Genomic DNA, 26595 nt, shown 5'->3' with positions numbered 1-26595 from the left:
AAATGTCCTGCACCGAAGAACTCCTCAGTGATATCTACACTTACTGAACACATGCCGCTAGCACAGGCTATACAGGGCATTTCATCAATAAGAGAGCAACAGGGAGAAAAGCCCTCGGTATTGCTTTAGCAGTAGAAACCAACTAACCATCAAAGTGGAAGAAGTGATTGTGTTGGTTTAAGCGAGGTCTGCCTTCAGCTGCTGCTACAGGAACCAAATTCTCATCCAGGTTCTCTCCTTGGTGGTCTTCTCGGACCCGATTATTGTCAGCGATGTTAAGAGACATTCTGCACGTTGGGCAGGAGGTGTCTTGTTCTAACCAGGAGCGAAGACAGGAGCTACCAAAAAGTCCAAAAGAAAAAAAAAAGACACCCTTAGCATCCTGGGGCAGAACTGGGCACCAGATGGAGACACAGCGCTGAGAAGGCACCGATGGCACTCGGGCCACCTAATCTTGCTCGATACCATCTGCCTTTCCCCATTCCTGCCTATTGCCCTCAACACACACCTGAGCGACTACAGAAGGATCTTTTCAAACTGCTTATCAAACTTCAAGGCCTACAAAAAAACTAGCGACAGTTTCACCTCACCTCTAGGGCCCTCAGGCCCCACGGGACTCCTCAGCTACAGCACTGCCAACTGGCCGAACGTTTTGGTTTCCGGCCACCCTGGTTCTCTCTTCGTTCCTCCATGATGCCACCCTCCCTGCTACCTGCAAGAGCGCCTGTCTCATACACCTTCCCCCAGTCCCTCCTGCCATGGTCTCTGCTTCTCCTCATGCTCAACAAGATCCCTCCAGGTTGGAGCCCTTTGTTACAAGCACTAAGAATCACAGTTCTCTGTTCAAGTACTGCTCTCAAGTCATACGCACACATTCAGAAATGTCTGCTCCATTTCTGTCCATGCCCTCCACAGACTAAGTTTTGTGAAAGCAAAATTGATGGCTGTCATTTTAATTTTATCCCCAGAATCCAATACAGCATGTAAGACAAAAGTCAATAAATCTGTCCTGTCACTGATACTCCAGTTTAGCTGTTTTAGTATTCAAAAGAAGAAGAAAATTTGGGAACATACAAAAAAGAACACACTAGAACTTTCTCAAGGACCACAGAGGAAAACCTATACCCAAATAAAAGTTGGACAGACGGGAAATCTGGGACTGCTGAGGCAGTGAGACCACAGTAATGAAAGCGGACAGACCCCCTGGGAGAGGAGAAAGCATACTCCACGGAGAGGCAGTCCCAACTTGGAGGTCTCAGAAGAAGCTGCTGGGGAATCCGTGATTACACAGGATTCCTTCTGGGTCATCTAGGATTCCTGGTCCCTATCTCAACTTACTACTCTGGAGTGTGTTTCTATATTGCTTTGGCACATGTGCAAAATGGGAAAAAACATATTTCCTCAACCCCCAACTAGAGAATAAACTGCTCAATAGCAAAACTGCTCAATAGCAAGAACATGCCCCTCTTATTCTTAAAACATCTTACAAGCATGCTTGCTATCTTTGAAGCTTAAATGGAGAATAATGTGAAGACAGCTGACATAGCCAAGATTCAGATGGCAAGCTGAGCGTGGGGAAGGCAGAGTCCAGAGCAGAGCCACGGGGGCCGGGGGCACACCCCCAGGCTTCCTACTCACAGGCAACATCAGGGTCGGACCAGGGCAAAGTCCCTCCTCCTCCACTGGTTTAATCCTGAGCCTAGCCACAGAATGGACCCCCAGGCCCGCACACAGCACCCCCCAGAGCGTACTTGTGGAAGAGATGTCCACAGGGAAGCTTTCTGGCAGCCTGCATCGAGTCCCAGCAGATGGCGCAGTCGTCGTTATTGACCGCAAGCTCCTCTGGAGTGGCAACTGCAAACCTGTGAGAACAAACCAGGCCCAGTGGGACCGTCACTCCACACAGACGCACACTGAAGGGCACTTTTAGACTTCTCTTGCTCAACAGCATAATGACAGAGGAGTCTTGCTTTGCAGCAAGTTTCATCATTAGAAATAGTATACCTCCTGGGACCAGAGCAATAGTATGGCAGGTTTTGCTTTGCACGCGGCCCACCTGGGTTGGATCCCCGGTGTCCCATATGGTCCCCCAAGCACCGCCAGGAATAATTCCTGAGTGCAGAGCCAGGAGTAAGCCCTGAGCACCTCTGGGTGGGGCCCAAGAACCAGAAACAGAAAAAGCCATTAAGGGGGGATTTATAAACCAGTAGTCTGCCCCCCTCTCCCCCCAAACCTCTTTTCCTTGTTGTTCTGTAACAGCTTACAAAAGCAGGTCCCAATACTCTGGGATATCCTATGATTAAAGACCTGAAATGAGTAAACTTGGGTCGTATCTACTTGTGCTTACTCACCTGGCTTCCATGTTCCCAACCACACGCAAATAGTTCTTGTGCCGACGGATCCGGCGCTGTACCTCATGGAACAGGTAACGCAGCTGCATGAAGATGACCAAGCTTGCCATAGACAACCAGATGTTGCCAAATAACTTCACAAGAGGGAAACAATAAAAAGCACAATAAAAATTAATATAAACCCGCAAGGGGTAAAAGGATGGGTATACAACATGAGCTCATGCTGGTGAAAGTCAAAGTGAAAGCATCCTCTTCCAGGAAGCCAATGGCACCTCTACATTGAATGAATAGTGGACATGATTCTTGGGCCTCATTATTTTGTCACTAACAATTTTCCCCGAGAAACTAATCAGAAACTAAAAACTGTATGCATATAGACAGTCCGCCTCACAATTATAAAAAAGGAAAATCAGGAAATGTATAAAATGCTCAGTAGGGGGCTGGAGCCATAGCACAACAGGTAGGGTGTTTGCCTTGCACGCGGCCGACCTGGGTTCAATTCCCAGAGTCTCCTATGGTCCCCTGAGCACCGCCAGGAGTAATTTCTGAGTGCAGAGCCAGGGGTAACCCCTGTGCATCACCAGGTGTGACCCAAAAAGCAAAATAAATAGATAAATACAATAAAATAAAATGCTCAGTAGGGGAACAGTCAGGCAGCAAACTCAAGCAAACATTATATAGCCATTAAGTAAATTTATTATAAAATGACACATTAACATTGTATTTTAGACATTACTTTTTGGAAGATTAACTATGTGGGTAATTTAAGAAAAAAGCAACACAAGCAGGATAGGATTGCCTTAAGAAACTAAAAGTGGGGCTGGAGAGAATACAGTCAGTAGGTGCTTGCCCGGCACGCAACGACCTAGACTGAATTCCCAGCACCCATAAGGTTCCCCAATCTCCACCAGGAGTAAGCTCGTAACCCCTGAGCACAACTGGGTGTGGCCCAACCCTATCCTACCCAAGCCCTGAAAAAGGAAACAAACGAGTATGAGAGAGAGAGAGAGAGAGAGAGAGAGAGAGAGAGAGAGAGAGAGAGAGAGAGAGAGAGAGAGAGAGAGAGAGAGAGAGAGAGAGAGAGAGAGAGAGAGAGAGAGAGAGAGAGGGAGGAGAGAGAGAACAGAGATCAAGGCATTTGTCTTGTGTGCCGCTAACACCCCTTGGTTTACTCTAGCACTGCATATAGTCCCTCGAGCACCCCAGGAATGATCTCTAAGCAAAGAGCCAGGAATAATCCATGACCACAGTCAGGTGTAATCCAAAAACACAAAGAAACTAAATAGATTTGAAATAACAAACACTACAAACAATCTAAACATCTCATTTAAGGGTTAGTGAATCAAATGTGATCCATTTCCCCCCTTTCTCCTCCCTTTGTTATTGCAATGACTGAGGGTCTCATAAATTCTGGCTGTGGGGTATGCACACATAGCTGTGGCCTCAGGGATCCCAAACAGTAGTGCTGTTGGGCCCATGCTTGTCATGAGGGAATCAAACTCTTGTCTCATATGGGCAAGGCAGGCACTAGATTTGAAAAGCATTAGTGCCTTAGAGGAATTGTTAGAGCAGGAAAACGTATTTTTAAAACGTTAAGAAAAACCTAGACTAAACTGTATGTACAAATAGGATCTTAAGTGTAAATTCTCAAAATTGGATTTCAAATATAAATTCTTTATATATTCAAAGCTTTATATAAAGAAGCAATAAATATTACAAAACACTATTATCTCTGGACATTCATCTTTTTCTTCTTCTATAAACAAAGTTGCACAGTTTTTGTAGTTTTCAAAGATACTTTCAAAAAGCAGCACATTTTGTGATCACTGTACTTTGGGGTCACATCTAGCAGTGCTGGAAGGTCAGGGCCACATCACAGAAGCTCAGGGACCACATGGTACCACAGAACCACCCGTGAACATGAATAGTAAAGGTATGTGCTTTACTACTTGGGTCTCATCCCCCATCTCCCAATAATTTTTAAATGCTAATTTCAAAGCCTTATAGTTTATAAATAATCTATCAAATATGCTGATTTTTTAGATTATTAGGTCTCTGCGGGGCTAACTAAAAAAGCAGGCTTCACCCATTTAATTTCTTGCACATCAAAGTAAAAAGTAACCAAAAAAATAAAGATAAGAAGAATTAAGTACAAAAACTTTGGGGATTTGCAGGGGCAGGTCTTTTGGGCCACTCCTGGCGATGCTTTGGGAGTAAGCCAGGAGCTTACTTCTGGGTCTGTGTTCAGGGACCACTCCTCACAATGCTTAGGGCACTATACACAGTGCCAGTGATGGTCAGCTGCATGTGAGGCAAGCCTCTCATCCCCTGTACTACCTCTCCTGCCACTAAATATTAAAACCTTTTGATTACAATAATGAAGAATTATGAATCCATGAAGCAGCAAACACTATAAGAATTCCCATTGTCATCTACAAAGTAACTGTTAAATATTAGGAAGCCATGAAAACAATGGGAGAGGCGTACCCTAGATTTCACAATAAAAGAATTACCTACTGACTAGATCAAGCAAGATAAGTAAGATGTCCAGGGTACCAGCCAAAGTGGTTCTGTAACACTGCTTGACACCCAGTAGCAAACAGGGGCTAGTGGGATGTGGAAAAGACCAGCTTTTATATACTTCAAGGCTTCATCTACAAATGCTATACTTGTTACTGTACTACCCCCAAGTTTTGATTCTGAAACCTTAGCTCTGTGCTGAGATGCTGTATCTAAGGAAACTTACCAACATATGAATATGGTGCATGAGGTCCAAGGACAAGAGTGTGAGCTCCATGACAAAATCTGTGTAATAGACATACGTTCCCTTCCCTTCCCAGGTTCCTTCATGGTTGAGGTCCCAGAGATGAATTACGTATCTGTGGTGATCAGAGAAAGATCATCTAGGAGTTCACAGTTAACAACTGAATCTGTTTCGTAAGCAAGATGCACTATAGTTACACATGTTCTATCTTAAAACAAATATAAGCACAGACCTCAATCACTTCCCTTCCAAAGCTCTACTCACCGTAGAATCACATGAGCAGTCCTCACTGTCACAAGAAGAGACTGTAAAATAGATATTTTCTTTTTTACTAAAATTTGGATAAAAAATTTAAATCATAAGAGATAATTTCTTAAATTTTAAAGGTAATAAATTGAGATAATTAAAAACAATAAGTTAGGGGCCTGAGTGATAGCACAGTGTGGAGGGCACTGCTGTTACACATGGCTGACCCGGGTTTGATCCTCGGCATCCCATACAGTTCCCTGAGCACTGCCAGGAAAGATCCCTGAGTGCAGAGGCAGGAGGAATCCCTGAGTATCACCAGGTGTGACCCAAAAAGCCAAAACAACAACAACAACAAAATTAAAATTTAAAAGCATCACCAGGAGTAATCCCTGGATGCTGAGACAGGGTAAGTCCTGAGCATCGCTGGATATAGCCCCCCACCAAAAAAATTAAATAAATGAATAAATAAAAAACAACTATCTCAGATTAGTCTGTAAATGTGTCATTCACCTATTTGTTACTCAGTTAATGCCCTATCTATTAAAAAGAACACTAAAGTATTTCCTATTATCACAATCATCGTTTACCTCTTTCATGTGCTATTTGTTCCTTGGGTCTAACCCAGGATCTCACACATGCAAGGCCTGAGCCACATCTCCTGAGTCACATCCCAACCCCTCAACTATCTCAAAGGGACTCAAAGTTCCCTCTTATTTCGGGGGACTTGGATCATGCCACCTGCCACTCTGGAACCTGAGGCAAGTCACTTTACCCTTATGTCTGTCTCCCCACACAAATAAGAAAAATAATACATCTAAAGTATTTGGAATAATCCATAGCCTAGAGTAGCACTGTAGCACTATCATCCTGTTCATCGATTTGCTCGAGCAGGCATCAGTAAGACTGTTACTGTTTTGTGAGACTGTTTTTGGCATATCGAATTGTGAGACTGTTTTTGGCATATCGAATACGCCACAGATAGCTTGCCAGGCTCTGCCGTGCGGGCGGGATACTCTCAGTAACTTGCTGGGCTCTCCGAGAGGGATGGAGGAATCAACCCTGGTTGGACGCGTGCAAGGCAAATGCCTACCCGCTGCACTATCGCTCCAGTCCTAGCGTAGAGTAAGCACTATTTAAATGCTGGCTAAAATAATTGCATTATAATAATCTTTTTAAGCCAACTTATTCAAAGATTATATAAAATAAAACACATAAAAACATCTGGCACCAGTACTGTACAAAACAAAAAAAATTTTTTAAATGCAAAAAGTTGTTTGTAAAATGAGAAAACAAAATCCATCAGTCACCTTGTGGGTGAAATAATCTGTCAATCCCCTAGCTTTCTTGAAAATACACAGGAATGGGAGAAAATCTCGTGTCCGCATCTTACCTCTGCGGCCATGAAAGCCAATGTGTGCATTCCATGGTTGTAGCCTGTGACACAGCACACAGCTGCTAGCCCACAGCAGGAGAGCAGCATGGCGACCAGGAGCGACAGAACCCGGCCATGGCTGCTCATCGGCGTGGTGGGAGAGAAGGAGAGCTGAAACAGACAGGAGAAGGACAGTGTCACGCCTCCCTGAGAAAAGCACAGAAAATCATCCCATTCCCGGGCATCACGATTCTCCCACTGACCTAAACATGAGTATATTTATCAAATGCAATGTATGTTTTATTTTCATCTCAAATTCTCAAGGATCCTCTTCCCACTGGATTCTAAACCTAAAAGCAGTCTTCTTCGTAGCTGATATTCTGTTCTGCAGAACTCAGAGCAGTGCAGTGTTCGGTTTTGTCCTGCTCTTTTAACTTTCCTCCCTTCCCCTGGAGGACATCCCTGCTGGTGTGGGGCTGGGAGGACTGAAGTGTAACCTAAATGCAGTCACTACAATTATTAAGCTATGCTAACAGCACATCAGAATAGGCAGTAACTTGGAAAAGCAGCCCTGGAGCTGCGATTCCAGAGCAGGAAGGTATAGATAACAAACCAGTTGGGGAAGGTAGAAGCTCCAGTTTCTGATCTGAAATATGGTTATTGTGTAACAGCTTACAAGTGTGAGGCTGACATTCACACACAGATATAAAGGTCAGCTGGACCTCAAGCCTGTGAGAAGAAAGGGGCCAACAAGGCTCTGGGGGTTTAACAGAGAAGTGCCAACATACATTCACAAGGGATCCACATGCTAGTTCAAAAGCACTAATGAGTCAGGATTCACCTGCACAGCTCTGATCTGAAACCAAGAGGTAGATCTTATACTCAACAAGAAAGGGTTCACTTCTCCTGGGACCATGGGAGCCAGGAGAATTGATCAGAGCTTGCCCAAGGGTGGAGACAGTGTCAACTAGTCAAGAAGAGCACTAAGAATGTGAGCCAGAAAGGAAAAAGGGGAAGAGAACAGAAATCACGGAGAAGAGATTTTACTCCACTTATCTATTGAATCATTTCCCTTGTATGGTAATCAAAAGTCTTCGTATGTGGATTGACCCCATGTAGCTATAAGACAAAGCACCAGGGGGTACTGGGCAAGGGGAGGAAATGTTTCTAGGAGGTAACTGTCTTGCTACTGTAGGAAACTCAAGAAACAGGCAATGGGTACATGATCCACTAGGAGTCGTCTGGGAAAGAGCTCCTTGGACATGCCTCCCATGACTCCTTCATACTCATTTTTAATTCACATCTGGCAAAGGTGTATCTAAACAAGCAAATCGTTTGGCTAAATACTCACATATTCAAATCGATCTTTGCAGAGCTGAACCATCAGATGTAGAAATACAAGTCCAGCAAACCACAGGCACCACATGACCACCTCTTCCACTGTCTGGACATTCAGCACACCAAAAATGAAAATGAACTTGTAGAAAATAAAATTCCAAAATTTGTCTTTGAGGTGCTGAAAAAGAATTGTATAAGGTGAGTACCATCAAAACAAACAGATTTGAAGAAAGTAAACAAAAGCTGGCTTCTAGGGAAAAAATACTCTATACTCAGTATTTTTTCCCTAAATAAGCCCTCTGGAAAAGGAGCCAAGATGCCTAGGAAGTCATTTGTAGTTTCTGGGTGTAACCCTCATTGTGGAATGTCAGCTATTAAAGCAGAGTGCCATTACTCCAGCACTTTATATATTTAAAACAAAAAACAAAAAAACCCGAATACTTTCAGGACAAAATGAAAATGAGTGATGAGGGCTACAAGTATCAGTATCACTAGTTCTAAAATTTTTGTTTTCTGGAGACTTGAAACAAATAGAAAAAATCATGTTTTTAAAACATCCTTCAGACAAAAAGGTTATACATATTTATGTATTCATTTGTTAGCACATAAAGCATGAAAAAGTATCCAAAATAATAAACAAAACTCCACACAAATGATATATTAGAATTTTATTTATTTTTCCTTTTCTTTTTTTTTTTTTTTTTGCTTTTTGGGTCACACCCAGCAATGCTCAGGGGTTACTCCTGGCTTTGCACTCAGGAATTACTCCTGGCAGTGCTTGGGGGCAGTGCCGAGGATCGAACCTGGGTCGGCCGCGTGATAAGGCAAACGCCCTACCCGCTGTGCTATCGCTCCGGCCCCTTATTTTTCTTTTTTTTTGGGGGGGTCACACCAGGCGATGCACAGGGAAAATTCCTGGCTCATGTACTCAGGAATTACTCCTGGTGGTGCTCAGGGGACCATATGGGATGCTGGGAATTGAACCCATATGGGTTGGTCGCAAGGCAAACGCCCTACCCGCTGTGCTATCGCTCCAGCCCCTGTATAAGAATTTTAATGGGAGTTTCCTGTCTTCCTCCTGTTATAAAATATTGATTTTTATACACTTGATACTTTATCTATGACATTGTGAGAACCTTATCAGTATCAGTGAAGTCTTTGAATATTCCATTTTAGCACTTACATATCAACACCGCATTGTTTTTGATTTCTCACCCTTCAGAAAAAATTCAATGATTTATCTTTTATATATAGTTTCTCTATCTTTGGCAGTATGGAATCAAAGACTACAAATGTTTTCAAGTAAGTGATATTCGCCATTTCCAAAACCACTGTGTGACTAACCATTTTCATGAACAGTGTGTAAGTATATCCACTTCACTGAACACCCTTCTTCATGCAGACATCGTTAAAAAAGGGGGACAGGAGGAGCATCTAGCAACAGATAAAATATATACTACTCAACCCTCGGGAGGGCTGAGAACTCCAATAAAGAGGATAAGGACAGGACTTCAATGTACTTATTTCTAGTTCTGAACCATACAAATGTTCCACAAATTAAAAAAATTACACAAAAAAACATGAAAATAAATAACTGAACCTAAATGTTTAACAAATATAACTACTTCCAGAATTGTTTTGAGAAGTCAGACCTGGGGCAAGCAAAGTATAAAGCAAGTCAAGGGCATTTTAACTGCTTTACAACCCCCACCCCATCATCCGCTTGTCCACTTGCTGTGTAATCTGGGGCGAGTCACTAAACACCTCTGAGCTTTCATCTCCCCATCTATAAAATGGATCTTATAATAATGACTTGTTGGGGAAATTTGAGAAATGAATATCTAAGTGTTTAAGGCTACTATACCAACATTTCGGAGCACTGCTGTGTGGGGGCCCTATAAAAATTTTCTTACCTCCTCTTAGCAGTTTTATATCCATCCCATTGTAGATATCCAATGCCTTTGCTTCTAGCATTGCTCTCTTTCTTTTCACTTTTTTGGGGGGATGGTGGGGGGGGGGGTTGGCAGTGTTTGGGCCATGCTTGGCAGTGCTCAGGGCCTGCTCCTGGCTCTGCTTCCAGGAATCACTCGTGGGGACCATATGAGATGCCAGGAAGGGAACCTGAGTCAGCCATGTGCAAAGTAAATACCCAACCCACTGTACTATCGCTCTGGTTAATATTTCCAGAACTTTATTTTATTTTGGTTTGGAGGACACACCAAGCAGTGCTCAAGGGTTATTAGCTTTGTGCTCAGCAGTCACTCTAGGTGGTAACCATATGTAGATTCAAATCAGGGTCAGCAGGACCAGGCAAATGAGCCCTGTACTATCCCTCTAGTCCCTATTTCCGGTACTTTAAGAATTCATAAGCACATTAATTTTTCAGAGTTCTAACTCAAAAGAGGGCTTAATAAATGTTCTTAGAGATCTATTATCAAAGAACAGTCAACACAGGACAGCCTGAAAGATATGGGGAGCAAAGCTAAATAGCAAAGTCCCCTGTTTGAGTACCTCTAAACATTATACAAACTTCCGTAATACTCCAAGGTTGCATGATTTATGGAATTTATCCTGATGTTTAATGATTTAGGAAAAAGAAAATGGCATCTAAGCCCCATTGGCACCATCAAGCCACAAGCAATTAGTCACCCTGCTTTGACCTATTTCTAGTCTACTATAAAGTTGTTCTTTTTTTGGAAGGGTCACATCTGGCGTTGCACAGTGGTTACTCCTGGCTCATACACTCAGGAATTAATCCTGGCAGTGCTCAGGGGACCATATGGGTTGCTGGGAATTGAACCCAGGTCGGCCATGTGCAAGGCAAACGCCCTACTCACTGTGCTATTGATCCAGCCCCCAATAAAGTTGTTCTTGAAGAAAAACATTAAATAAAAGCTTTTGGCATAGCACCTGGTTTTGATCCTCAGCACTCAAAATAAAATTTTTATGTCCCAGCCAAAAGTAAAACAAAAACCCCTACTGCATTCTACTGATTCTATATGAGAGATTTCTGAAGTTGTTATTTTAGAGAAATAGCTGAATACTCAATAATGAGAAATGTCCGGGAAAATAAACAGACTGGCTCATAATAGCATGCTGCATATCTATCACACAGTAACGACATTTCTGCTCAAAACAGAACCTTCGCTGATTGAACACTAGACGACACAGGTTCAAAAAGGGCAGATAAACAGTGCTTAAAAGGAAGAGGGTGGCTGTGGAGAAGGAAATAGGGCCTGTCACAGAGGAAAGCTGGTGGGGGCAGGAGGGACATTGGTGGAGGGAAATGGAGGCTTGTGAAGGGATTGTTGTTGAACACTGTATGCCTGGAACGCAATCATGAATAACCCTGCAACTCTGTAATTTGCTGTAATTCAATTAAAAAAAAAAAAGTAGTCAAGAAGTGATCACTGTACTTCTGAAACAGTAGGAGAGGGGCCAGGGCAATAGTACACACGTAGGGCAAACCCGGCACCACAAATGGTCCCTAGAGCCCTGCCTGCTCAGAAGAGATCCCTGAGCACTGCCAGGTGTAGCCCAGAAACAAAAACAAAAAAAGAAAGCAAATATCCTTGCACTTAGGAAATAATTAAAGTATTTGTGGGTAAAGAAACATTATGCTTACAAATGGACTACTGAAAAATACCTACAGATCAATAAGAAGCATATGCTAAAAAAGCAAAAGGGACAAATACTAATAAGTATAAATCTGGGTGCAGGGTTTATGGGAGTTCTTCCAGGTATTTGTGCAACTTTTCTGTACATTTGAAATTACACCAAATTTTAAAAACAAAAACCAAAAAACTGATCACAAGAATCCCCATTACCGTCTGGACTTACCTGTCTCTCGCTCACTCGAAGAGGGCCAAACACAATATACTGGATTAGTTTAGCCACCAACATCAGAACACAGCAAGCACTATTTACTAGAACCTGCACATGAACCAAAGAAAAGACGTTTATTTCCTCCTGATTAAAATATAAATCATGAGTTAGAGAAACAGTACAGCGGATAGGAGCGTGCCTTGCACACAGCCAACTCAGTTTCAATCCCCAGCACCCCATAGAAGTGATCCAAGCTCAGAACCAAAAGTAAGCCCTGAGCACACCAGGGTGAGGTCCTAAAAACAAAATAAGTAAGTCAAAGCAGTTTTATAAATGTTCATCATTGCTAATAACTGAGTCTTTCCAGTAAATATTCAAAGTTGCACGCTTCTACGGGCAGCAGGGGTACAACGGAGGGACGGTAGAAAGACATCTGCCTGCCAATTTATTTATTGTGAAACCTGACCCAAAAATCTGGATGAACTTTGGACAACATTTATAAAATGACAGGCACTTTGTAACTTGTAGGTATCTCCTAGGTACACCTGAATTTGGAAGGTGGGCAACACCTGGCAATGCTCAAGCGCTCTTGGCTCTGCGCTCAGGGATCACTCCTGGCGTGGCTCGGGAGACCCCATGGGATCCCCGGGAGCAAACCCAGGTCAGTGGCACTCAGGCAAGCACTGTATCTACTGTATTACCTTTCCAGCCCCTAGGACATCATTTTGACATTATGAATTTGCCTCAAAGCAAACCTTTTTAAAGATTGAAGCTGTCATAAAGAGTAAAAGCCAACACCCAATATCCTAGCCTTGCTTCGTTAAATCAAGCGGAGGTGGGAAAGGAGAGTTGGCAATCAAAAAAAGAAGCTGCAAGGCCAAATAAGTGAAAGCCCAAAGAACTAAGAAAACTTTAAAATATGCTGCAAGGGAACAATATACCAACTAAAGATAAATTAGCCTGCAAGTAAAAGTTTGGGGCATGGAAAAGGAAAAACAGAAAGCATGAAGATATCCAGCAGAAAGGAATGAAAGCTGAAAAGCAATCAGAAGATACCAAAGCAAAACCAAGGCTGTCCTGCACACAACTGACTGGGGTTCGAACCAGAAATGATTTTTGAGGGCAGGGACAGGAGTAACCCCTGAGCATTGTCAGGCAAGTGTGCTCCCACCCCCACATAAAACAAACAAACAAATAAACAAATAAGCAAATGATAAAAGCAAAACCTAGGCCCTCATCAACAGGAGGTGGGCAATTTTCTTAATTAAAGTATCTCTGCTAAAAACACAACAACAAAAACAACAAACATACACACAGAGAAAAAAAACAGTAGAGTTTATGCTTACAAATGGAAACCCCTGGGGCTGGAGTGATATAGCACAGCGGGTAGGGTGTTTGCCTTGCACGCGGCCGACCCGGGTTCGAATCCCAGCATCCCATATGGTCCCCTGAGCACCGCCAGGGGTGATTCCTGAGTGCATGAGCCAGGAGTGACCCCTGTGCATCGCCGGGTGTGACCCAAAAAGCAAAAAACAAACAAACAAACAAACAAACAAACAAAAAAACAAATGGAAACCCCTGACCAAGAGACAAGTTGTGGCACATCACATTACCAATGCACAAGCAATTTTTTAATAATGGGGATCTCCCAGTAGTGCTCAGACCTGGGTGCCAGTCCTAGCAATACTCAGTCAAAGTCTATAAGTCTGATTTTCTGTTGCTTGGGCCCAAGAAATATGGGAGCCATCAGGGGGTTCTGAGTAGTGGGAGTGGGGGGCTGCAGGATTACACATATAAGTACTGTGGATCAAACTCGGCCTCACACATTTAAGACATGAACTCCAGTTCTTTTGAGTTATCTCCTCCATCTTCCCCTTACCCCCTACCTCTCTCTATATATGTTCTGTTTTATTTTGTTTTCTGTGGAGTTGGGGAGGAGGGATTTGGGTTACACCCAGCGGGACTCAAGAGCTATTTCTGCTTCTGAATAAAGGAGTGACCCCTGTGGTGCTAGAGAAACCATATACAGTGTGGGTGACTGAGTCATCGTCAGCTGTATTACAAAGCCATTACCTCCTATACTATCTCTCCTATCTCTCCACCCTCAAGTAATTTTTTAAATTTTACATGACCCCTCAAAGTCCACAGAACCTTGATATAATTTACTCTTAAGAAGAGCAAATACAAAAAGCAAAAAAAAAAAAAAAGAGTAAGAGGTGGCCCGAGCGATAGCACAGCGGGTAGGGCGTTTGCCTTGCACGCGGCCGACCCGGGTTCGATCCCCGGCATCCCATATGGTCCCCCAAGCACTGCCAGGAGTAATTCCTGAGTGCAAAACCAGGAGTAACCCCTGAGCATCGCTGGGTGTGACCCAAAAAGCAAAAAAAAAAAAAAAGAAGAGCAAATAAAAATAAACACCAATTCAATACAAAGGGCCTATTAATCTTTGATTAAGTTTACAGGAAAGTGACCATATTTCTCTTCCCATACGAGTATTTCCTCTACTTTTTTGGGGGGGGGCAAGAGGTGCTAGGGATTAAACTCAGGGTCTCATACTGCAAAGCACTGCACTATACCACTGAACTACAATCCTGGCTCTCTTCCTTCTACTTTTTTTTTTTGGTTTGTTTGACACCGTAGTGCCAGAGCTTACTTCACTCAGGAATTACTCCTAGCGATGCTTGGGGGACCAGATGGGATGCCAGGGATAGGACCCTGGTCAGCCGTTTGCTTGCACACGGCTACCTACCCACTGTACTATTTCTCCTGCCTCATCTTCCTTCTACTTTTAAAAGATGCAAATGACTTCTGAAGAAAAAGGAAGATGATGCAAAAGAGTTATTTAAGAAAGCAAACTCCCTAAGATCTCTTTATGTTCCTCTTAGTATTCCACCTCCCTGGCTAGAACACATTATGGCAGCTCTAATTCATTCATAAAAGATTCAGTTATGTTTTGTTCTATTCTGCATGCTGGGACAGGGAAGTATGGTATATTTTTAAAGAACTGAAATAAAAATAATTCTGCTGGGGACTGGGAATGTGGTTCTGTGGTAGAGCACACACTGAGTTTGATCTCAGCACTATTCACACACACACACACACACACACACACACACACACACACACACACACCATCATCATCATACTGCTTAAAAAAGAAACTGATAGAGTAAATCCTTCAAATAAACCAGGCGAGATCCAAATTAGTTACCTAAAACCGTCTGTATATCTTGTGACTCCTACTCAAAACATTCCAAAGAGTTTAGAGCACTAATTCTGTTTACTTTGTTTGGGGCAGCACTCCCTGGTACTCAGAGGTGTTTGGGAATCCAGGCTGCGCCAGGGATGGGACTCACGCCTCCTGCAAACAAAGCATATGCTCTAGGTCTATGAGGTCTCTACCTGAACTCAAAGCAGCATTTCTCAACTGGGGACCTTAAAGGCTCCCAGAACGTTCCGAGGAGGTCAAAGATAAAAGTCACATAAATTGGGGACCACAGCACAGACCAGGGGCCAACCAGGACAGGCAGCACAGGCAACACAGGAAGGAAACAAGGCGGAAAGGGAGCCATAATAGAAAAGGCACTGCCGTAGGCTAATGGTTGTTAATAGGATATAGCCATGGTCTGGGATCCTGGAGTACCCATGTAAGCTTACCCATCGGCCCGGCTTTACAGACTCACAATTAAATCTTGGAAGGGTTCAAGCAAGCTGCAAAAATTCCCAGGTATTCTACTCTCCCAGCTGAGAACTCCCTCGGGGAGCCCTCAGGAGGGCCTTCCCCCACCCCACCTGTGAACTTCCAGAAGCGGGGGCGGGGGGGGGGGAGGTCAGCCACACCCCACAACTGCTGCCAGGTAAATTCACAGCCCAGTTAAATACTCTAGAGCAAATTAGATGGGCAAGTAACATAGAAGCCAACTAAGCCCAATAAACAAAAATAACACAGAAGGCTCAACTAGCAAGGAACCCTTGTCAAGTCCTCAGAAAAGGACATAATGACCCCATGGTAAGATATAATAATTTTCAAAAGTTCTCTTTTACTGAGTATTTTTTGATAACTCCTTTAGCCCTTTACTTGTTACTAGCAATATAAAATAATCTGGTACCTGTCAAGGGGGCAGGCTTGGAGGTGGCTGGGAGAATGGGAATAATGAGGAAGGGAAAGTCACATTAGAGGTGGGACTAGTGCTGGAATACTGAATGTCTGTAACAAATGTATCATGAACAACTTTGTAAACCACAGTGCTTGGATAAAGGGAAAATAGAAAAACACTAAGACAAAACCACAACCTTCATGCTAGCCACGTGGTCCCAGCAGAACAGGGTTTTGGGAAGGGCTTGGGGGGTCACATCTAGCAATGCTCAGAGGTCACTCCTGGCTTTGCACTCAGGAATCACCCCAGTGGTGCTTGGAGGACCACATGGGATGCTGGGGACTGAACCCATGTTGGCCACACGCAAGGCTAGTGCCCTAACCACTATACAATCTCTCGGACCCCACAACCGGGTTTTATTTTTTTTTTAAACACACAAACAAACAAAAACCAAAAACACCAAACATTCCAGTTTAATTACATTATGATTCTTAGAAAGAATTCCTCCTGTTTCACATGCAGATATGTGAAATAAAGACATTCAGAGCCAGAGAGAAAGAGAGTATAGGAAGATCAGGTGCCTGCCTTGCAGGTGGCTGACCCCAGTTCAAGCCTGGAACTGCATACAGTCCTCCCAAAGGCCACTAGAAGTGACCCCTGAGCAGAGTGCCAGGAGAGGCTTAAACCCCCCATCCCCTAAGTATAAGGCAGCATTGTCCCTAACAGCAGAAAATTGGCAAACAAAGGTCCATCCTGTAAGACAAGACCAATAAACTGAACTAACCATTCTGTGGAATACAATGACGCCAGTGAAACTAACCCAGCAGCTCTCTACTTGCTAGTGTTGTAGGGAACCTCCAAGGTAACTGGTTCACGGTGGCGGGGGGAGGGGGGTAGAAGTGTGATTACTCTGCCACCTAAGGAGAGAACGCATATTCAAGGCTAGGTAGCCTGAACTATGTCAAGGACTTAATCAATCTGGATATTTGTTTTCTACTTTAACACCAGGACTAATTACAAGAAATAATAGATACTGGCCACTCTAGAGGAAGGAAGAAGGTGGCAGTAGAGAGGGACCTTTATTTTCTACTGAGCAACAGTTATGCACCTTTTTAACTTCAGCCACAAGCATACACACTTTTATTTTTTTACCTCCTGCTGTGCAAAAGCCCAAACCCAGAGCATCAACATGTAAAGGAAGTGCTCTATATCCCAGTGAGCTATATCCCCAGCCTTTTTCTTTTCTTTTTTTTTTTTTCTTTTTGGGTCACACCTGGCAATGCACAAGGGTTACTCCTGGCTCTGCACTCAGGAATCACCCCTGGCGGTGCTCAGAGGACCATATGGGATGCTGGGAATCGAACCCGGGTCGGCCGCATGCAAGGCAAACGCCCTGACCGCTGTGCTATCGCTCCAGCCCCTAGCCTTTTTATTTTCATTAGAATCAATTAAGCTTGTGTGATCTATCCTGAATCTGCACATAATTTCACACCAGATGATGGAAAATATACGTTATAAACCAAAACTGGTGGTACAAGTCACAAGCCAACCTATACCAATGCACTGAATTCCTACTGCATCAAAACACTTCAGAAGGTCTATCTGTAGCACCAGATACTTGAACATTTTTTGAAACTTCACCAGACAGCTTAATTTTATTAGTCTGCCCAGAAGAAAAACTTTGTCTGTCCTATAAAACCTTGTCCTACAACGCAACAGGTCAGTGAGCTGTGATCCAAAGTTCACTTCTTAATCAGGTTTCAAGTAATCCCTTTACTCTACTGCCCCCTAAGGAAAATTTTCTGCCTGAATGCTTCTGTTCCCTCTGTGAAGAACACAGAGGCCTAATTCTTAGACAACCTGTGAGCAAAGGAGAGAGATAATCAGCACAGAATTTTAACCACATTCTCACTCTGTGACTGAGGAGGTATTTCTGATCCTATTAAATGCTGGATACCCATGGCTTATTATCTACAAATGTGTGCTGAAATGTATTTCAACTACCAGACATATGGTACATGTTCATGAACAAGGGGGTGCTCAATATGTGTAGTTTTCAGTCTTGTAAAAATAGCACTGACTGCCCCTCCCTAACCTAGCCCCATTATCAGAAGAGTGTTGCTTCTTCACAGGTTCTCCCAAACAAGCATAAAATAACAATAATATGCAAAGATGCATAATCCCCTGATCCAGAGAGATCTGTGTGCCTTGCATGCAACCCACCAGCTTTAATCCCTGGCACCCCATATGGTCCCCTGAGCCCTGCCAGGAGTGATCCCTAAACACAGAGCCAGGAATAAGCCCTGAGTACCGCTGGGTGTGGCCCCCAAATTAAAACAAACAAAAAAAGGTAGATAATCCCCTATTACACAGAGGACTGAGTGTCTCATAATACTAGGGCAATAAAAAAAGATTATGTGCTCCAAGCACTTTGCACACACATCTAACAAAGGCCAATTTCCTTCCCCCTTCCCCTAATGATTTTTCATATCATAAGTGTGTGTGTGTATTTTTTTTTTAAATAAAGGCCATCCCCATGAAGCCAGGGGGTCACCAGGACTCTATCTGTGGTGCTGAGGGACATGCAGTGTTGTAGGAGATGGCATGCAACAATGGAGAATTCAAACAGAGATGTACCATCTGAGCTAGTTTCCTACTTAGTTCCCGGTATTTGTAAGTTATCTTTCTAGGCCCATATTTTGTTTGTGGGGGCCACACCCAAAGTGCTCAGGGATCACTCCTGACAGGAGGCTTAAGGGACCAGATGTGGTGCCAGGGGTTTGGTCTCATACAAGGTTAGCGCCTTACCCCTATACTATCACTATAACCCCTATCCTATAATTTACAAGTTTAATCTTTTTTCTTCAGCTGCACCAACTATTCCTGGAGTGAACATTTTTTCCTAATCTTTTTTGGAATATTCAACTCATAAAGACAAACTGAGGAAGGGTGGGGGGGCGAAAAGATGAACTGAGTAAAGTAAATTCAGATCTGAACTTTTAGAATAAAGTGGAGAGAGATTCTTTAAGCAGGAGGCAACAACTTTTTCTCTAATCGGCTATGAGACAAAATTTTGTAGATTTGGAGAGTGAGAGGCCACTCACTTTCTGTCTTCCCTTTATTTTTAACCGTGCTTAAAAAGTACAGAAACCATTGGCGGCAAATAGTACCCAAAAAAGTCAAGCCAAATAGGCCACCGGAGGTTGTTAATCTGCTCTAAATTGTCAGTTCACTTTCGTGTGTTTTGACTTTTTGATGATTCCCCCTTCCCCCCACACTAGACATCCGCTTAAGTTATTTGATTTGCATACAGTTAAGTCAAAACTGGAACACTTTATTTCTTCTTTCTGTCCCTCCATTTAACCATCTCCTACTCTGACAATTTTAGAAGTAAATCTGCAAAGGAGAAAGGAGAGAATGAAAATAATAAGCAACAATGAGGAAGTTGAAAAAAAAAAGTTCAACTATCTGAACAAGTCACAACAGTGATGGAATGAACCAAGGGTTATTTTCATGGAAAGGACATATTAATAAAATAAGCCTAGAAATGAATAAAACCTGATCTGGGGCAGAATTTAAGAAATAAAGTCTAGGAAAACCTAAAGAAACAAGTAATGACATGAAACCTGGAGTCAGGACCCTAGGGTGTCACTTGGAACCCGTTCTAAATGTCCAAGCTGGCGGGTCACCTGGTGAGGTGCCTGTGTGGTTTATTACTACACTTCTACTGATTCCCACTCTACTACACAAACCCATCTTTGCAGGTGCTCTCAGAGACTGTCCCCTGAACATCTTTCTTACTCATCAGGACAGGGCCTCTGCCTCTCCACTCCGTGTCAAACCTTCCAGGCCACAAATAATGTATCTCCTTACAGAGCAAGCTAGGTTTACATAATCTGACCTTCACCCCTTACCCTAACTTCTCCCCAGTCAGTTTCCCAACCATCAGTGTGCCTAAAAATCACTGAGGGTACAAATAATTCCAACGATCCACCCTCCGCCCAAAATTTAATCCCTGGGTAGCATTAATCCCTGAGTACTGCCTTAGAAATTACATTATTGCAAGCACCACAGGTTATAGCCACAGGTCACCAGGCCCCCTCTTTGAGAAATGTATCTTGACAAATGAGCGTCACTGACCAGCCAGTGTGGTCAGTGGGCGCCTGCCTGCACTGCCCTCTGTCCCCAGCGGGAGAGACAAACTCTCTGCCCAAGAATAACCAATTTTGCCACTTGTCACAATCCTTCCCATTTTCCTAGGTGGGGTGCAAATATCACTTTTACTGTATCCTTCTCCAGGCATCCATTTCTCTTTCCCCCAGACCGTACCCTATTTTCTTTATGCATCTACTGTCATATACTGATTGGTTTGAGGGGAGGAAAAGGTGCACAGCCATACCCTCAACAGAACCCACAGACTTTTGTAAACAAAAAGTATTGAGAAGCAGAATCTAACTATGCTCGACAGAGGTTCCCAAACACCTGTCACTATCACTGTCATCCCATTGCTCATCGATATGCTTGAGTGGGCACCAGTTACGTCTCCATTGTGAGACTTGTTGTTACTGTTTTTGGCATATTCAATACACCACGGGTAGCTTGCCAGGCTCTGCCATGCAGGCAAGATACTCTCAGTAGCTTGCCGGGCTCTCTGAGAGGGACAGGAAAAATCGAACCGGGTTGGCTGCGTGCAAGACAAACGCCCTACCCCTACCCGCTGTGCTTCTTTTGATATTGAAACTATTTCTATAATGGTGATATAAACCCTGGTTGCTTTCAGAGTTTGCTCCCAGAGCTCCTATGGGGACCACAGAGTGCCAGGGATCAAACCTGAGCAGGCAGCCTTGAGGACAAGCCCATTCACCACGTTAGTGCAAAAACATTTCTGCCAAGGTTGTACAGAGTACAGCCTTAAGGCCCCTTGCCCTGCATGCAGCTGCTACATAAGGTCCTTAGTCCTGCCAGGAGTGTTCACTCAGCGCAGTCAGAAATTCATTCCCACCCTCCATGTTCATATACTAGCCTACTGGAAATGAAGAGAAAGAGATAGGTCCCAGAGTTTGCCCCCATTCCAGAATAAAAAAGTGTACCCCTGAAAATTTACCTAACTAAAGCAAACAGAAAGCATTTCCCCATTGCTACTTTGACCCCCACAGATACTTCCAGAGCCCTGAAGCGGGGCAGCATCACACACTTTGGGAAACCTTGCTCTATACCAATGTTCCAGGGATTCTCACTTTGCAAATCACTCCTGGTGAAGCTTGGGGGACCACATGTGTCAGCACCTGAACCCGGGTTGGCTATGGGCAAGGCAAGCACCCTATCCGTTGTACTGTCTCCACCCAAATCATCTTTGGGCAGGATGCAAAAAACGATTCATTTAACAAAGACCTGCTACCTACTTTTTTAATGCCCCTTCTCAGGCCACTAGGGGAGGTGTCTGGGCCTGTGTCTCCAACTCCTCTACTAAAGTCCAAACTAAGTACCTGACTGGGTGGTGAGAAAAACGCAGAGTGCACACCCCCCTGACAGCCAAGAACCTGAGAAAGGCCAAGATCAAAGTATAAAAACCAAAGGAACAAGGGCAGAGAAACAGCAAGAAGATCTGGCAAGCAAGGAAAACATCAACAGATAGGAAAAGAAAGGAGAAACTGGCAGGCGGCAAGACCTCTATCTACCTCTAAAAACCTGGCGAGGAAGGGAAATGTTCTTTGAAAGGATTTTCTCAGAAAAGTCAACTACCTTTATGTAATGTTCTAAGATACATTAACTTTGAAATTTGAAAAGGGGCTTTGTAAGAATAAATTGCAGGACCATCAAATCACAGTTTGTCTTTTAAAGAAACTACAATGACTCTCAAAGGTTTGTTTTATATACATATATATATAAACAATATATATAAAAGACTACTAACATCTGGTAAAGACTACCTACACCACTTAAGGTTGTTAACCTGCTCATCAAAAGCAAAAAAAAAAAAAAAAAAAAAAGGCCAGAGAGGCGGTACAGAGGTTCGGGCGCTTGCTGTGCACGCCTTTGCCCTGGTTCAACACCGGGCATTCCATATGGCACCCCGGGCACCACCAGGAATGATCCCTGAGCACTGAGCCCGGAAGAAGCACGCCCTGAGCACTACCACCTGGTGTGGCTCAGTTTCCCCCCTCCCCCCCACACCCCTTCCTTATTTGATCTCACTTTTCTTTCACATTCACTCCCCAGAAACCAGGCGGGGAGCGCGGCGGGGTGTTCCGCTGCGGCAGAGGAATGGAATCCACCTCTCGCCCCCCAGGAGCAGCCCGCAGCTTCCCACAAATCCCACGGCTTCCTGACGAGAGCACCGGGGGAGCAATTACGACAAATGAGCTGGGGATCCGTGTACAAACGCGGGCTTAGGAATCGCCGTCATTTGCAGCCTCCTCCCGGGCCCAAACGGGGAGCTGGCGGGAGGCGGGAGACGCGGGGGCCGGGGCGGGGAGGGAGAGGGGGCCGGGCGCGCGGGACGTCGGAAAAAAAACAAACAAAAACAAAACCCTCACAAGCCCCCACCCGGCGTGGGGACCGGTTTCCGAGGGGGCGCGCCTGGGGCCCAGACCGAGCGCGGCCCCCGTGTGGCCCCGACGGCGCGGCCTCCCAGCGTCCCGGCCCGGCTCTGAGGGGAGCCCTGAGAGGACGCGAACCCTCTCGCCGACGGAGCCGCTCGCGCGGTCGCGGGGGGCCGCCTCCTGAGGGCCGCGGGCTCCCAGGGGGGCCCCCCGAGGACGAGGCGAGGGGGTCGAGCTGGGGGTCTCCGGAGCGGCGGGGTGGGGGTCTCCGACACTGTCCCCCCCTCACGCCCACCCCCCGCGGCGGGAGGGGGGTCTGTCACTCCGCCAGAAACTCTCCGATCCCCTCAGCCGCCGCGGGGTGGGGGTCTCCGCACCACCCCCCCCCGCGCCCACCCCCCGCGGCGGGGGCCCGTCACTCCGTCACTCCCGGAGCCGCGCGCGCGCCCGCCGCCTGCTTCCGGCCGGCCGCCCCCCCCCCCGCCCCGACACCCCGACTCTGCCCCCCCCCCCGCGCTCCCTCAGGCGCTCGCTGCCCCCAGCCCGCCGCCCCCCGCGGGGGGAGGGAACGTCCCAGCCCGGCCACGCCCCCCGCGCCCCCCGCGCCCCCCGGCGGGCCCCGCGCCCCCCCGCGGCGGCGGCCGGCCCGCGCTCACCCAGACGAACAGGCTGTCGGACAGCAGGTAGTGGGCCACATCGCGGGGCCGCGGGTTCCCCGCGCCGGCGGCCGGCTCCGGGGACTCGGGCGGCGCCAGCGGCTCGGGGTCGGCGGCGTCGGGCCGGTTGAGCGCGCGGTAGGCGCTGATGACGGTGCCCGTGAGGGCCAGGCCGCTGAGGCTCGTGTAGGTGCGCAGGCTGGGCCAGGGGAAGCGCTCGAGGAAGAGCAGCGGCATGGCGTCCGAGGCGGCGTCCCCGCGCGCCGGCCGGGCCCCCGCGCCGGCCTCGCGCACGGCGCCCCCGGGCTCTGGCGTGGCCGCCGCTAACGCCGCCGCCGCCGCCGCGCCGGGCCGGGCCGGGCCGCTCCAGGCCGCTCGCGCCGCTCCGCCCCGCGCCGCTCCCGCTGCTGCCCCTGCCGGCGCGGAAGAGCCTCGGCGGGCGCGGGCCGGGCGCGGGGGCGCGGCCTCCGGCCCCCGCCCCTCGCCGCCGCCGCCGCCGCCGCCGCGCCGCGCCCCGGCCGCCCGCGAGCCGCCGCCCGGCCCCGGCCCCGGCCCCGGCCCGGCCCGGCCCCGCGGCGCCCACCGGCCGGCCCAGGCCGCGAGGCCCCGCAGCCGCGGCCGCCGCCGCCCGCCGCCGCCGCCGCCCCTGCGCTCCGTGCTTGTTTCGGCGTGCGGGGCCCCCGCGGGCTGCGCCCCGCTCCCGGCGCCGTGCTCCAGGGAAGCGGCCCTGGGCTGCTGGGAGACCAGGGGCGTTCCAGGGATCGAACCCGAGTCTGTCGCGTGCCCGCGAGCGCCTCGCCCGCGCTTCTGCCCTCCCGCCCTCGTTCGCTCTCGCTCTCGCTCTCCCTCCCCCCTCTCGCTTCACCTCCCCTCTCTCTTCCTCTCCCTCCCTCTGTCTCTCTTTTGTCTCCCCTCCCTCCTTCCCTCCCCCTTCTCCCCCTCCCCTCCCTCTTTCTCTCTCTCTCTCCCTCTCTCTGTCTCCCTGTCTCTCTTCTCTCTCTCTGTCTGTCTCTCTCTCTTCTCTCTCTCTGTCTCTATCTTCTCTCTCTGTCTCTCTGTCTCTCTCTCTCTCCCTCTCTGTCTCCCTCTTCTCTCTCTGTCTCCCTGTCTCTCTTCTCTCTCTCTCTTCTCTCTGTCTCTCTCTCTCTCTTCTCTCTCTCTCTTCTCTCTCTCTCTGTCTCTCTCTCTGTCTCTCTGTCTGTCTCTGTCTCTGTCTCTCTCTCTCTCTCCTCTCTCTCTCTCTCTCTCTCTCTCTCTCTCTCTCTCTCTCTCTCTCTCTCTCTCTCTCTCTCTCTCTCTCTCGGAGCTACACCCAGCAGTGTTCAGGGCCTGCTCTTGGCTCCACCAGAGCTCAGGGACCACCACTGGTAGTGTCAGGGGGACGGAGACGGACCCCTGGGCTCGGTGTGTGCTAGACTCGAGCCTTGGCGTACCCCGTCCATTTGTTCTCTTCCACCTGCCTTAAGCCAGGGAGCACTGAGCTCGCCTGGGAACAGTCGAGGCCCTGCCCTCACTCACACCGAGGAACAGTGATCTGTGCCTCGATACCTGTCAGTAACATGGGTTTAACTTTCTGCTGTTCACCAGGACCCTGCAGCACTGTGAAACAACCCTGATGGGAGAGGGAAAAACGTGTCCCCAGTGACACCAGGAGCCGTGTAAAACGTGCAGAGACTTTGGAAAATCGTGTCCTGCAGACACGGACTGGGAGAGTGACCATTGGACCCAACCGTGCCATTCACAGTTGGAGATCCAAGAGAAAATATACCTCCCAAAGAGAGGGCCAACCCTACTGCGGATGAAAGGCTAACATTCCCCTCCAAGGGAATGTTCTTCAACCATAAAGCTGAAGGTCTGATACCTGCTTTTAATGTAAGATTTTGTGCAGACCATACCCATTGAATGAAATTCCCCAAGTGGATACATATGTAGAAACAGTACATTCATGATTTCTTAAATTGAGAAAGGTGGTGGAGGGAGTATCAAACATTTATTTTTAATTTTTGTTTTTGGGTCACACCTGGCAATGCTTGGGGGACCATATGAGATGCCACGGATCAAACCTGGCTCAGCCTTGTGCAAGGCCAGTGCCTGACCCTCTGTACTATCTCTTCAGGCACACAGATTTCTTTCCTTTTTTTTTTTAATTTAACCCCGGCAATGCTCAGAGGTTATTCCTGGTTCTGCACTCAGCAATCACTCCTGGCAGTGTTTGGGGGACCATATGGGATGCCACGAATCAAACCCGGGTTGGCCGCATGCAAGGCAAATACCCTACCCGCTGTGCCATTGCTCCAGCCCCCACAGATTTCTTTTAGAGTATGAAAGTGTCCTAAAGTTTTGAAGGCTGCGCAACTGAATGTATTAAAAAGAAAAACAATTTGTACACTTGAAAAGAGCTCTGTATCAGTAAAACTGTCACCCCCCCTCCCACACTTCCAAGAGAAAATGAAAAATGCTACCTTTGGGAGGCAGCATAAGACTCCCTCATTCAGTGTATTCCTGAGGCCTGTACTAGTAGGTGGCAGCACAGTAATTGTTGAATCTTATAAGCTTCAAAAGGAGTAAATCATCCTCAAGGTCAATTTTGTGTCTTTCAGGCTTCTCGGTTCTCTGCAATCCCACTGTGGAGTTCAAGGAACCCTATGGTGCCAGATTCCTTATTTTTGTTGTTGTTGTTTGGGGGTCACATCTGACCGTGCCCAAGGCTAACTCCTGGTTCTGCACTCAGAATTACTTCTGGAGGTGCTCAGGGGACCACCTAGGGTACTGGGCATCAAATCCTGACCTACTAGACAAGTGCCCTACCTGCTGTACTCTCTCTAGCCGAGCCAGATTCCTCAAACTAGACTCCCCTCGTGCAGTGCACATACTGGTCTGTGGAACTCTCTGCTGAGCTTGCTTTCCTTTTGCAAGGTTATTTACTTAGGCACCTTTATTTATTTTTCATTTTGCTTTTTGGGTCACACCCAGTGATGCACAGAGGTTACTCCTGGCTCTGCACTCAGGAATTACTCCTGGTGGTGCTAAGAGGACATATGGGATGCTGGGAATTGAACCCAGGTCAGCTGCGTGCAAGGCAAACACCCTACCCAGGCACCTTTATAAACACTATTAGAGTCTGTGATGGGACGTGATTTAATCCAGATTTCTGTTGTTTTCTATTTTAGTGCTATTCAAGTTATTGAACCAAGGCCACACCTGCACTTTACCACTAGGCTACATCTCCAGTCCCTGTGGGGACACAGACACCCCACATGTTAATAGGTCTACAGACTTAAGGGCCCTTTAGTTCTCTACCCATAGTCATTTGATTAAAATGCTAAACTTTCTGGAGGAGTGGGGTGGAGGGGATATGGCTCAATGGTAGAGCACTTACCTTGTATGTGTGGAGGCCCTGG

At 46.6% G+C, this 26595-nt stretch overlaps 1 protein-coding gene across 1 annotated transcript in view; it reads right to left on the bottom strand.

Moving 5' to 3' along the window:
• Window positions 1-23549, bottom strand: part of AMFR (autocrine motility factor receptor) — a 36531-nt gene extending 12982 nt beyond the window's left edge. Inside the window, exons 1-9 of the mRNA XM_055145772.1 lie at window positions 23195-23549; window positions 11915-12007; window positions 8088-8252; window positions 6755-6907; window positions 5380-5420; window positions 5098-5230; window positions 2352-2485; window positions 1752-1862; window positions 148-338 (exon numbers count right to left, since the gene is read on the bottom strand). Coding sequence (XP_055001747.1) covers window positions 148-338; window positions 1752-1862; window positions 2352-2485; window positions 5098-5230; window positions 5380-5420; window positions 6755-6907; window positions 8088-8252; window positions 11915-12007; window positions 23195-23431 — 1258 coding nt within the window. The 5' untranslated portion in view covers window positions 23432-23549. The remainder of the gene's footprint in view (window positions 1-147; window positions 339-1751; window positions 1863-2351; window positions 2486-5097; window positions 5231-5379; window positions 5421-6754; window positions 6908-8087; window positions 8253-11914; window positions 12008-23194) is intronic.
• Between the last annotated feature and the right edge of the window lie 3046 nt (window positions 23550-26595).

This window comes from Sorex araneus, chromosome 8 (assembly GCF_027595985.1).
Source record: "Sorex araneus isolate mSorAra2 chromosome 8, mSorAra2.pri, whole genome shotgun sequence".
NCBI lineage: Eukaryota > Metazoa > Chordata > Mammalia > Eulipotyphla > Soricidae > Sorex > Sorex araneus.
This window is presented reverse-complemented; position numbering and strand designations above follow the sequence as displayed.